This window comes from Arachis ipaensis, chromosome B10, assembly GCF_059453495.1.
Source record: "Arachis ipaensis isolate K30076 ecotype BB chromosome B10, ASM5945349v1, whole genome shotgun sequence".
NCBI lineage: Eukaryota > Viridiplantae > Streptophyta > Magnoliopsida > Fabales > Fabaceae > Arachis > Arachis ipaensis.
In genome coordinates this window covers 21,289,234-21,302,457 of record NC_142435.1, presented here as the reverse complement: position 1 = coordinate 21,302,457, position 13,224 = coordinate 21,289,234, and the positions used below count along the sequence as shown (strand labels likewise).

At 34.2% G+C, this 13,224-nt stretch overlaps 1 protein-coding gene and 1 pseudogene across 5 annotated transcripts; both read left to right on the top strand.

Moving 5' to 3' along the window:
• Positions 1–5,545: 5,545 nt before the first annotated feature.
• On the top strand, positions 5,546–10,908 carry LOC107622544 (coenzyme Q biosynthesis Coq4 family protein / ubiquinone biosynthesis Coq4 family protein). 4 transcript variants are annotated; one of them, XM_016324479.3, is made up of 5 exons: positions 5,577–6,051; positions 6,891–6,946; positions 7,244–7,448; positions 8,949–9,165; positions 10,153–10,908. In XM_016324479.3, the coding sequence occupies exons 4-5, from the start codon at positions 8,983–8,985 to the stop codon at positions 10,642–10,644; spliced, it is 675 nt and encodes a 224-aa protein (XP_016179965.1). In that variant the 5' UTR covers positions 5,577–6,051; positions 6,891–6,946; positions 7,244–7,448; positions 8,949–8,982; the 3' UTR covers positions 10,645–10,908. The 4 variants fall into 4 exon arrangements, with proteins under 4 accessions (XP_016179964.1, XP_020969115.1, XP_016179966.1 ...); XM_021113456.2 differs by lacking the exon at positions 6,891–6,946 and having other exon boundaries at positions 5,551–6,051; XM_016324480.3 differs by lacking the exon at positions 7,244–7,448 and having other exon boundaries at positions 5,569–6,051.
• A 536-nt stretch (positions 10,909–11,444) lies between these two features.
• LOC107620306 (F-box/kelch-repeat protein SKIP6 pseudogene) lies at positions 11,445–12,792 on the top strand (annotated as a pseudogene). The gene has a single exon (XR_015906980.1). The product of XR_015906980.1 is annotated as an F-box/kelch-repeat protein SKIP6 pseudogene (transcript).
• The last annotated feature ends 432 nt before the right edge of the window (positions 12,793–13,224 follow it).

Here is a 13,224-nt window from a genome sequence, read left to right as displayed (position 1 = left end):
CTTTTTTTAAAATTATATATATATATATATATATATATATATATATTAAATTCATATTCACAAAGTTCAGAGGTTTAAAATTATTTTGATTAGTTGAATCACATCAAACTAATTAGTTGAATCATCAAATTACAAAATAGTTAGTACATTTAGTTTTAATTAACTAATTGAGTAAATCTAATTTTAATTCCAAATTACAAAATTGTATATCATGTTTTACACTTAATTAAAAATTATACATATAATTGACTCGTCACAAATTGAGAATCTTAAATTCTAAAGTCTCAACTCTAAACTCTAATCCTTAATCCTACAAAGCACACATAATCGAATCATCAGAAACCTTACATCCTAAACAATAAAATCGCAAATTCTAAATAGTAGAAAGTGGAGACACAAAATATTAAAATTTTAGAGACGAGTTGAAGGTTGTACGACACTTATAAATAATTTAGACAATTCATTATTTAAAAATATTATTCTTGTAATTCTTTCTAGTAATTATACAATATTTAGTAATAATTTAAAAATGTCAAAAAAAAATTTATCTAATAAATTAAATTGATTTTGAAATTCTCTTTAATTTCATTTAGATTTTTTTTTTAAACAAAACCTAATTTTTTAAACAAAACCTAATTTATCTTATGTGTTGCTGTTTTAATTAATAAAAAAACTTACATTACACTGTAATAGAAAAACGCCTTAAACAAGAAAAATAAGTTATTTTTACACTAATAGAAATTAAATTTATAGGATTTGTACCGCATCTTTGCATATCAGATTATTAAATTATCTAACATAAATTTTAGGGTATAGAATTTAGAATTTATTATAATTTATAATTTAGGATTTATGATTCATTTTTAGAATTTAGGATTTAATATTAGTGTTTGGAGTTTAAGATTCTCGATTTGTATTACTAAATATTATATAATTACTAGAAAAAATTATAAGAATAATATCTTTAAATAATGAATTGTCTAAATCATTTACAAGTGTCACAATTTTCAACTCATCTCTCAAAATTTTAATATTTTGTGTGCCCACTTCCTATCATTTAGGATTTGGAGTTTTAGTGTTTATGATATAAAATTTTTAATGATTTAATTATGTGTGTTTTGTAGGATTGAGGCTTTAGGATTTAGGATTCTCGATTTATGACGAGTCAATTATATTTACAATTTTTAATTAAGTATAAAACATGATATATAATTTTATAATTTTGTAATTTGTAATTAAAATTAGATTTACTCAATTAGTTAATTAAGCTAAATGTACTAAGTATTTTGTAATTTGATGATTCGACTAATTAGTTTGATGTGATTCAACTAATCAAAATCATTTTTAACCTCTGAACTTTGTGAATATGAATTTAAATATATATAATTTAAACGAAAAAATGAACTTATTTTAATAAGAATAATACTATTTTATGGTAGTTTTCTTTTGTTTTTTAAAATTAAGTGATTATAATAAATTAAATGAGGACAGTAATATGAAATTTTTGTATATAAAATAAAATTAATTCGTTTATTTACATTATATTTATTTAAGAAATTGTTTTTCGGCAATTTTTTTAATAAAATTAAGAGAAAGTAATTAGAAATGGTTCAGAAAGTGGTGTGCTTAGAAAGATATCACCAAAAACTATTCAGGCTCAGATGGATTTGGCTATGGTGGTGAAAATATCAAGTGGTCCTTAAAGGACACTTAATTTGATTCTAAGTGTGTGATTGTTAATCAATCGTATAGGTTAGTATATGTATTTATATTCTTATCCAAAGTTTATAATAATTATAAAGAAGCTTCAATCATTAATAAAAGCATTGTTATTTAGATGCAATTAGAAAAGGATTAAGTTTATGGACTTTTTATAACTTTAGCTTTTAACAGACATGTGTATAAAGAACAAATATTTTAAACTAATATTGGACACTAGTTAATAGTTATTAGTTAACAAAATGGTAAGGTTACTACTTACTCTTTTATGAAAAAACACTCATAAAACAAATTGTAAACAAGAAAAAAAAAACTCACAAGCAAAAGTGTCCACAATAATAATAATAATAATAATAATAATAATAATAATAATAATAATAATAATAATAATAATAATAATAATAATAATAATCAAATTTTAAAAAGATTAATATATTATTTTTTTTAATTTTGAAATGACTAAAATTAGATTATGAATAATATATGTGTAGTTTAATTGTTTTTCGTTATTATATTAATCTAACCGTGATATTATATAACAAAGATATTTCGGTAATTAAGTTTAATTAAATTGGTATAACGGCTTAGCTGTATTTGGTTTTAAAAATAGGATAAGACAAGACTTTAAAAACAAGACACAAAATTAGTGTTGTTATATTTTATTTGGTGATAAACTAGCACAATTTATAAAAGTTTAAATTATTATCATTTTTTAATTAATAAATTTGAAAAGAAAAATATAATAATAAAAAATATAATTATAATAAATTAACAAAAATAATAAAAAATAAACAATAAATTGTGTCTCTTGTTAGTGTCTTTGTGTCTTCCTGTCAGAGTGGACACAAAAATAATTTAAAATTGGACTAAATTCTTAAAAATAGAACATTTTTTTCAAATAATAGAAAAGATGAACGATTTAACATAATAAAAAAGTTAAACAATCTATTTTAAATAATAAAAAAGATGAATCATCTATTTAAATTGATAAATATACTACAAATTTATTTTGATAATTAAAATAAATAAATTATTTATTTTAAAAAATCCAGTTAAAGTGAATATAATATCAAAGCATGGAAGAACTAGCGAAAAGAAGGAACGAAAAACAGGAAGGCACTACAAAATTTCATTTTCATCTTTTTGAGTTAAGCAACTCAAATTTTTCTCAACTCATCTTCATTTATAAATCAACCCCTACAACTTTTTTATTTTATAAAACCTCCCAAATTCTTAAAGGACCACATTATTCTTTTTCCATAGTAGAACCAGCCAATTATCCTCCTCCATCACTTTCTAAGCAAACTGTAAAGTTGTCGGGAACTTTTAAAACAACCTACATATACGTAAATTCCTCCACTACACTACTTATTTTCGGTCTTTGCTAACAAATTTTTTATTAGCACGGTAGCATCGTCCTCCATATATATGCCCAAGATTTCACCTAATAACCCTAGAGCCAATTTTATTTATATAGATTCTACCTTTTAATCTGATTTATGCGTTATAAAAATAACTTGTGTTTTTAGGTATGTCATATGGCAACAAAATATAAAAAAATTATATTTTTTTCTATTTTACTTGTAGATATATACTTACACAGCTATACACCATATAACAATAGACTACAGAAAGATCCATTTTCATTTTCCCATGGATATATACAACAACAGGGATTTTTTATTTTTAAATTATTTAGATATTTTATTTTTTAAAATGTAAAATGTATAAAATATTTATATTTTTACACTGTTATTATATATCTCGAATATAAAAGATAAAAGACAAATAAATATAGTCGTACACTCGAAATGTATAACACTTTAATAAAAAATATATCTGGGATGCATGATACTTAATTTCTGTATTATTTATCTCTTATCGTTATATTTAAGATGTATAAGAAATTAAGAACAATGTGAAAAAATAAATATTTTGCACGTTGGACATTTCAATAAATAAAAATTTATTTTGGTAAATCATAAATGCTAAGTTATTGCTAACCTATAAAACATTAAAAGGTTAGTCAAAAACTAAATTTTTAATAGAGAAAAGGATAAATAGGTCTCTGACTTTTTGTTCCACAAACATTTTTTTCTTTGAAAATTAGAAAATACATTTAAGTTTTTTGACTTTTTAAAAAACTAGACATTTAAATCCTTCCATTGAATAGGGTTGGCACACTCAACGAAAAAGTCAGACATGACTCTCATTAGACTAATCTAGCCCTTATGGTGTCTTACGTGGAGAGAGAATTTTTAAAACGGGACAAATTAATCCCCCTCCTTCAAAACGACGTCGTTTTGAATAGTATCCCTCCACTTCAAAGGTTCGTCCCTTCCCACCGCCATCATACACTACTGCAAATTCCATAATCATCCCCCACCTATGCTGCTGCTCCTTATTGTTACAAATTTTCAGTCTTCTAAGCTTGAAGAATGAAAAATGAATATCCTCAAGCACCACCCCTAGAAGAAGAAAGGTGGGTGGTACATTGAGATGGTAATGGAGGTAAGTGGGCATATGTGACCATCAAAAGTGACAACTTCAAAACTAACATTTTCACCTGAACTTCTAACTTCACCTGCAAAAAAGAAGAAACAAATATATGATTTTGATAACCATAGCATGAATTCATAGAAATGAAGAAGAATTTGGGTAGTTTACGAGTGTAGAAGCCTTGGAGTTTGAGGTTTAGATGGAAAGTTTCGAGAGATTTGAAGACTTTGATTATGAGAGTGCTTTTTCTAACACCCTACAATTCAATGATAAGTCAAATTAGGAATTAGATGATGATGACTCAGAAAAATCGGTGACAAGGAAATATTTGCCAAGAGCGGCCATTGTTCCTCTGACTTTGTTGTTGTGCCAATGGCATCGGAAATAGAAAGTAAGAGTGAGAACTTTTCTTATGTAATACTATTGGACTGAATTTGACCACCACCTGTAGCGATGTTGGTGCTAAATCCGCCATTGGAGGAGGGAAAGCAAGTTTCGATAAAAAGAAGAAAAAAAAGAACAAGAACAAAAACCCTAACAAACATGAGGAAAACCCCTCCACCGACGAGCAAGGCAACACACGAGTAGTAGAGTAGCAGCGGCAAGAAGGAGCAGGCGCAGGACCAGAGGATCTTTAAGGGAAGGAATACTCACTAAACGAGGTCGTTTTGAAGGAGGGGGACTAATTTGTCCTCGTTTTAAAAACTCTACCTCCACATAGGACACCGTAACGGCCAGGTCAGCTCAACGGGAGTCAGATAAGATTTTTTCCTTGAGTTTAACGGACCCTATTTAATGTAAGGATCTAAATGTCCGATTTTTTAAGAGGTCGAGAATCTAAATGTATTTTTCAATCTTCGAGGACAAAAATATCTGCGCGACAAAAGATTAGGAACCTATTTGTCTTTTTCTCTTCTTAATAAAACAAGGTAATTTAGTATAAAATATTCACTTTAAATAGAATAAAAAAAAGACTTACACCTTAATAATATAATATAAAAAATAATTTCATACCTTTTTAGTAATTAAATCTATGGCTTACTACTTATAAAAGTATAATTTATCATATTTTTTAAATTATTTTTATTTTACTTCTTAAATTTTATTTGCGTTGGTTTTAAAAATTAGACTGAATTGGCCGGTTAAACTAGTCGAACCATGAACCAACAGCATTAACTATCTAGTTAATCATGTAAAACCGTTAATTAAAAACTGCTAGTAAATTATTGAACCGACCAAAAACCGGTCGATCGGAATGAAATCGGAACCGGCCGGTTTGGATGAAACTACGTCGTTTTAAACATTACCCAATTTTTTTTTTCTTTTTGGTTCACGCACGCGTGACCTTCCTTTCCCTTCCCTTCAGTCTTCGTTCCAAACACCTAACCTAACAGCTTCTCCCCAAATCAAAAAAGGAAGTTGAAACAGGAAACGCTAGCTTCTTCACCACCGCCGCAAGGACTGCCGCCGTACGTCGCGCTCAGGCGCTACCATCGTCGTCTGGTCGTCCGTGCTTCTTCCTCCTTCAAGAATCGCAGCTTCTTCCTCGAGCTCGGCGCGTCAGTCCCTGGTCTTCATCTGCTCCGTCGCGCGCTTAGGCACCACCATCTTCGTCTGGTCGTCGTGCTCGAAGTCCCCAACCCACCAATTGCAGCTTCTTCCTCGAGCTCGTCGTCTTTGAGTCTGCTCTTCGTTTGCTCAGCCGCAGGTTCTTCCAACCCACCATCGTCTTCTGAGTCGTGCTCCCTGCCTGGCCTCCGTCTCCATCGTGCTTCTGCCCCTCGCTCAGACTGCTCAGAAGCTCAACCAACAAAAAAACCCTAGACTTCGAAGGTCAGTTCACTGCTAACTTCTGCGTTTTTTATTTATGCCCTGTTCAATGATTATTTGATTACTGATTATTTGAATGTTTTGTGTGTTAATTTTTTATTGAATGATTATTTGACTACTGATGAGCTCTGGTTCTGCTGTGTTGCTGTTTTTGTGTGTTGTGATTTTTTATTGAATGAGCTCTGGTTCAGCTGTGTTGCTGTTTTGTGTGTTCTTTATTTTTTATTGACATGCATCTGAGTGATATCACCACTGTAAGTTATCTTAACTACTTGCCCTTTCTCTAGTCCATAGTATCTTGCAATTGCATCTGTTTGTAGAATGCGGGGTAGCTGACAACAACAAAGCTTCAAACCAGAATAATGTAATAGTGTCTTGTAATGTGAACAATAATTCTGACTCTAAGATGGTCACAGTCAAATTTTATGCACAAAAAACATGTAATGTGACACTGTAATGCATAATTTAAATTGCACATATTATTTGTGCCATAAATCATAATTTTTTAATACATTTCAGGCTGATGTAGAAGAAATTGTGCTTAGATTGTGATTGATAGAAGAAGAAAATATGAACTTATAACTGATTGAATATGAATTTAAATTCAATGAATTTTCACTTAAGTAATTCTTATGTTTATCATTTAAATGCAATGAATTGTTGATTTATTATTTCATTTAGGTCATTGAATTGTTCTAAAAATTTTTGTTTCGTCCTTGAGCCATTGTGCTTGTTTTCATGGGATCAGAATTTTTTAGTCTTCTTATTTTTTGATTGCGTCTATAGGTCCTAATGGTTATGTTTGGTGGCTGAAAAGTTTGCCTCCGTTTTGTATGTTGCAGTATTGAAAGCTAATTCAGTTGAAAAGGTTGAGTCTGAGATTCTTCAGTTTGTTGAGGTAGTTAAGAACAATATTGTAGTTTATGTATGATTATTTATTATTTTATTATAAAACAATTTTCCAGTTGAACAATGGTTAGACCGGTTAGACCAGTAAACCAGTAACTAGAGTGGTTCGATGGCCGGTCCGATTTTTAGAACCTTAAATATATATCACTAAACTATTAACAAAAATATTAAAATCTCAAATTAATAAATGAATGAAAAAACCCCCAAAATACCCCTATGACTACCACACTGGCACACCCCATTCTCCATTCACTACGACAAACCCCCTGATCTTCTTCTCCCGCAGCCCCGGTGTGTGTCTGTGTCAAACACCCGAACAGCAGCCGACTTCTTTGTCCAACATCACTCCCATCTGCTCACTGAGGTCGCTGCTTTGTGTTCTCTCTCCACCGTTGCTGTAGCTATGTCTCTCCAGCGAGGCTGCAACCTGTGACCTCGTCGCCGATCTCCTCTCCTCTGGTGTTATGTGCCTCTCTCTCGCCGTTGGTCAGGTCTCTTCACCGATCTCCTCTCATCTCCTTTTGTGTGCCTCTCTTGATATCTTGATTTCTGTTAAGAATATGGATTAGTTCAATTGTCAAATTTCTATTTTATTAGATTAGTTTTGGTTTTGCCTCTCTTATGAGGTGAAATTAGTGTGTGTGCTTAAGCTTGATTAAATTCAGCGGGAGCAATAGAGCCTTAATTTGCTTGTGTATAATTAAACCTTGTTATTTTATGAAAGAATGAAACATTCTGGAGTTTTAATTTGCTTGTTTTGCTTGTCATTTGAATTGTCAATATTTAAAGAAAATTGTTAAGTCTTATTACATTTTTCTCCATGTCTGGGCAATATAATCAACATAAACATAATACATAAGGGGAATATGGATGGATCAGTTTGGCCCTTGATTTGCTATTGTTATGTGATTTGGTGTTTTGATGAATTCAACTACTGATTTGTCATTTTTGCTTTTGAACTTTGATTTGCAATTGTTGCATCTGATTCAATAGCAAATTTCTTACTTGATTTTCTAGCGATGATACAAAGGAAAAACTATTTGCATTTCTCACATACTCTTGCAACAAAGATCACACCATTTGCTCTATTGAAAGTAAAATGTTTCTCCTTTTTCAGCTTGAAGGACTCTTCTTATATAGGAAAAAAGGTTTACATATTTGGAAGAATGTTATATCCTTGTTATTGGTAATGTTAATGACTGAGAAAGAAGGTTATACTGTTTTTGCACCCTTCTTCCCTTCAAGTAGGAAACATATAATGAAAGAATTTGAAATAATTAGTATATTAAGAAAGAGAGAATTATGACAGTGTTCAACTCTACTTCCTTTATATAGGCACACGACTGACTTGGTTTACTATTGTTTTGTGATCTGATGTTTCTGATTATTATTGCATCTGAATGTAATGGTATTTCTGCCCTTCTATATTCGCTGCATCACATTCTCTACTCTGACTGTCAGCCGCCTTATTCAACTTTAATGCGGAAAAATATAACTCATTTTATAGTAAAATACAATTCACTTACAACTACTTGTTTGTGGTTCAATTCATTAACTCTCAAAGGACCTGTATAATGCTTTTCGGCAGAGATATTAAAGAAAAGTCTTTGTTCAAAGTTAAATTGCAATGACTGACACCACCTATTGCTACTGTGAATTCAAACCAAAAAATTATAACAATTACAGGCACATGAAAGCATGGATTAGGGTACATGGAATTAATGTGAATTGAATTTTCTGACAATGAATAATGTGAGAGTTGAAATTGTTCACAGCAGCCACTGTAGATTAATTACAGGCACATGAATTGTACCAGATAGACTTTTGAATTGTACAAATTCTTATTGATAGACATTGGTGTGCTCTGTTTTGAGGGGCTGCATAGCATTATATAGCTAATCACTCAAGTCAGATTCACTGTTTAATATTGTACAAACTGAAACAATGAGGTGGATTATGATTTATGAGGCTAAAATCTGTTTTGTTGTCAGACTTTGCTGGTTGCAAAGTGTAGTTGCACTTGCAATGATAGGAGGTAGTCGTGTCAGGCTTAACACATGGCAGCAGACTGCTGTTGCAGTCGGTTCGGCTGTTGGTGCATTGTTAGACCCACGAAGGGCAGATCTGATTGCAGCTTTGGGGGAGACAACTGGGAAGCCTGCTTTTGAGAGAGTTCTTGAAAGGATGAGGCAGAGTACAGAGGGAAGAGTAAGTTTGTTTTTGTATTTGCTTATTGTATTGGTTAAAACTTATTTATGATGTTCTTGTTTCAGTGGAACTAGTCTGTAACAATCCACAAAAGTATTTATGATATAAGTTAGATATAACGAAGTTACTAACACCCAAACAAGTCAAATCTCAGTGGAGCAGAAACTACCCAAGTCTTAATTACAAGGAAACCAAGAGAATAGTAGATATTGTGTTCTAGCTCAAAGGATGAAATAAAGAAAATCCGAAACCAATGGAGCAGTACTGTAATTTCTAAATTGGTAGTAGGGGGAAAAAAGTAGAAAAAAGTACTAGTATCACCACTCTCCACTGCTGAACCACACCTGCAAATGGTAGAGCAATTACTCTCCATTCTAAGAAGGGAAAAAGGAGAATAATCCAAAATTGGACCTTAACTAACATGATTTCGTTCCTTTGTCATTCTCTTTTTATATCAGCTGATTACAAACTCTTTCAGATGAAACTTTCTCTGCCCAAATTCATAATTTCTGCACTCTCTTCCACGTGTCCAGCCTTGCTAACCAATTCCTCATTTCTTCCAGCTCCATTATCTCTTGAATTTACCTCAGTACTCTTTGGTTTCATAACATAGTCCTCGTCAAATTGAATGAAAGTGGATTGTCCGTTATTTAAATGCCATGAAGTTATGGTACCAAAGTGAGTCATGGACTAGAAAGTTGAATGGAATGGTTAAACGTCAAATTGAATGAAAGTGGATTGTCCGTTATTTAAATGCCATGAAGTTATGGTACCAAAGTGAGTCATGGACTAGAAAGTTGAATGGAATGGTTAAACATTTTTTTCGGAGTTGCCAAAAATCTTTGAAAATTTTACAAAAATAAATATATAAATAATATAAGATGTTTGGCAATTCATCCTTGGCCCCACTGCATTTGGAAGAACGTATTATATATATATATCAACAGCAAGGACTAATCCATGCTTTTTCATGATCTTGTTTGATAGGCAGTGCTGTTAGAGCGCCCTCGTGTTATATCTGCAAATGTAGGACATGCTTGGGACCTACCACCAAACACATTTGGAGCTGCCTATGCTAGATTTATGGGATCCAGGAACTTTTCACCTGATGATAGACCTCCCGTGCGGTTTATGGAAACAGATGAACTGGCCTATGTAGCCATGCGGGCTCGAGAAGTGCATGACTTTTGGCATACTCTTTTTGACCTTCCTACTAACTTGATTGGGGAGTCAGCACTGAAGGTAATAGAGTTTGAGCAGATGTACCTTCCCATGTGCATGCTGTCTGTCATAGGGGGTACAGCAAGATTCAACCCAAAACAGAGAAATTTATTTTATCAACACTACCTCCCCTGGGCCATTCGTGCTGGCATGCAGTGCACTGATCTTATGGGTGTATATTATGAGCGCCATTTTGATGAAGATTTGGAAGAGCTCCGGAGAAAATTGGGCATTTTTCCTGCTCCTGCTGCTCCTTAACTTTCATACTCGGACCTGAATAACAACTGCATTCTGTTTTCTGAGTGATAGCAGTGAACTTGATTCAAGTAACGGAAAACGTTCTGAATGAAATTTAGTGATATAAGCTTTGCCTCTGATATTTAGTCAGTGAGCTTTGTATAGGTTAGTTGTTGTCAATGAATTGGTAATGGTACCCTTGCATACCATAATCAATAAAACTGACCTAAAATCATATATATATTTTGCACCTACTCTGGTTTTTAATTTATCCTATTATGTAAATGGTTCATTGGTTCTTCACTCTATTTGATTGTAGCTGCTAGATTACCATATCATACCATCAATGGAAAACATTGCATTTGGGTATGAAATTTGTGGGAAGGTTTATACAAGGGATTCAAATCCTTGATCTGAGTGAATTGATTGCATATATCTGGTTTTGCGCTATCAGGATGTACTTTTTGTTTTGACCTTAACAAAAGTCATATATATTATTTTTCTATACAGTAAATAGTTATTTTCTATGTATATATTTTATCTATAATTTTCAAATTAGAATTCTCATCTCTCATCAGACTTATGTCTTTTAAAAAATAAGAATAAATGACCATTTGTACCCATGAGAGATGAAAACGCTGACATTTGTACCCATGAAAGCTCAAAACTAATCTTGTATCCATGATAGATGCTGTCCGTGTGACAAAAGTGCCCTGGCTTGGATCTGAGCTTGGTTTGTGGGTTTTCGAACCTACGTGGCAATCCCCCCCCCCCTCCCCACCCCCCAAAAGTCATATCTGAGCCAACCATTCACCATCATCATCTTCATCTTCTTCACCATCATCCCCATCCATCACTGTCTCTTCCCAGCCACCATAACCTCTATCACCATCACCTCAGCACCGCCACAGCCACCTCCCTTCACCACAACCTCCGGCGACAACCCACACCGCCGCGCCCCTTTCTCTTCTTCTTCCCCTCTTCTCACCTCCGCTGAGCCCAGAAACCACAACGCTAGCTCCTCCTCTCCACCAAAGTCCAGAGCGGCAGCGGCCACCTTCTCCATTCCTGGGTCTCCTCTCGTCTGCCACCAAACAGCCGCGACACCCAACCTTCTCCCCCGCTATCGGCTCTGCCTATGCCGTTCTCGGTTCCATCATCTACATCATCGGCGGCTCCATTAACGACGTTCCCTCCTCTCACATCTGGCTCCTCGACTGCCGCTTCCACCGATGGCGACGTGGACCCTCCATGCGCGTCGGCCACGAGTTCACCACTACAGGAGTCGTCGACGGAAAGATTTACGTCATCGGAGGCTGCGTCGCCGACAATTGGGCCTGGTCGGCCAAATGGGCGGAGGTTCTTGACCCCGCCTCCGAGAAATGGGAGCGCGTGGCGAGCCCCGCGAAGGTTCGGGAGAAGTGGATGCACGCAAGCACCGTGGTGGACGGCAAGGTGTACGCCATGGCGGATTGCGGCGGCATCGCGTTGGATCCCCGATGCGGCGCTTGGGAGAGCGTGGGAACGGAGCTGGACCTCGGGTGGCGAGGGAGGGCGTGTGTGGTGGATGATATTCTTTATTGCTACGATTACTTGGGGAAGATTAAAGGGTTCGATGTGAAGAGTGGGGTATGGAAAGAGCTGAAGGGGTTGCATAAGGGGTTGCCTCGGTTTCTGTGTGGTGCTACCATGGCTGATTTGGGTGGGAAGTTGGTTGTGGTGTGGGAGTGTGGTGGTGGGAATGGGAAAGACATCATTTGGTGTGCTGAGATTCAAGTTAGCAAGAAGAATGGTGAACTGTGGGGTGAGGTTGATTGGTTCCAGAAGGTTCTTTCTGTTCCCAAAGGCGAGTGGAGGTTATGGTGAAGAAGATGAAGATGATTGTGGTGAATGGTTGCCTCAGATATGGCTTTGGGGAGGGGGGGTGGGAGTGCCACGTAGGTTCGGAAACCCACGAGCCAAGCTCAGATCCAAGCCAGGACACTTTTGTCACACGGACAGCAACTATCATGGGTACAAGATTAGTTTCGAGCTTTCATGGGTACAAATGTCAGCGTTTTTATCTCTCATGGATACAAATGGTCATTTATTCTAAAAAATAACTTGTGTTTTCACTCTTAAATATGTGATATCACAATAAATATAAAAAGATTCAAACTTTTCTTTCTATTTTACGTGTAGATATATACTACACGGCGACACACCATATAACAACGGAATACAAAAGGATTCATTTTCTTTTTTCTCATGAATATATAATTGTCTGAAAAATATACACTTGTCAAATAGAGTAACCTTCCAATCAATTTCTTATAACTTGTGATGTCTTCTAACTTCTAAGGAGTGTTATCTTTCTTTGATAACTTTGTAGTTTGGAGTGCTAATTGATTTGCTGTTCAAAAATCTAAAACCCTTAGCAATGTCCTATTTCTTCTGGCACAAATCAATTCCTTGGTTTGATTATGTCACTTCCATTCCTCAAAAGTATTTAAAGTCATCCAAGTCCTTCACATATAATAGGATTGTTGTAAATCCTTAAGCCTTAGTGCGCAATCAACTCTTTTTGTATCTATCAGTGTTTCCATGAGCATTGAATTTCAC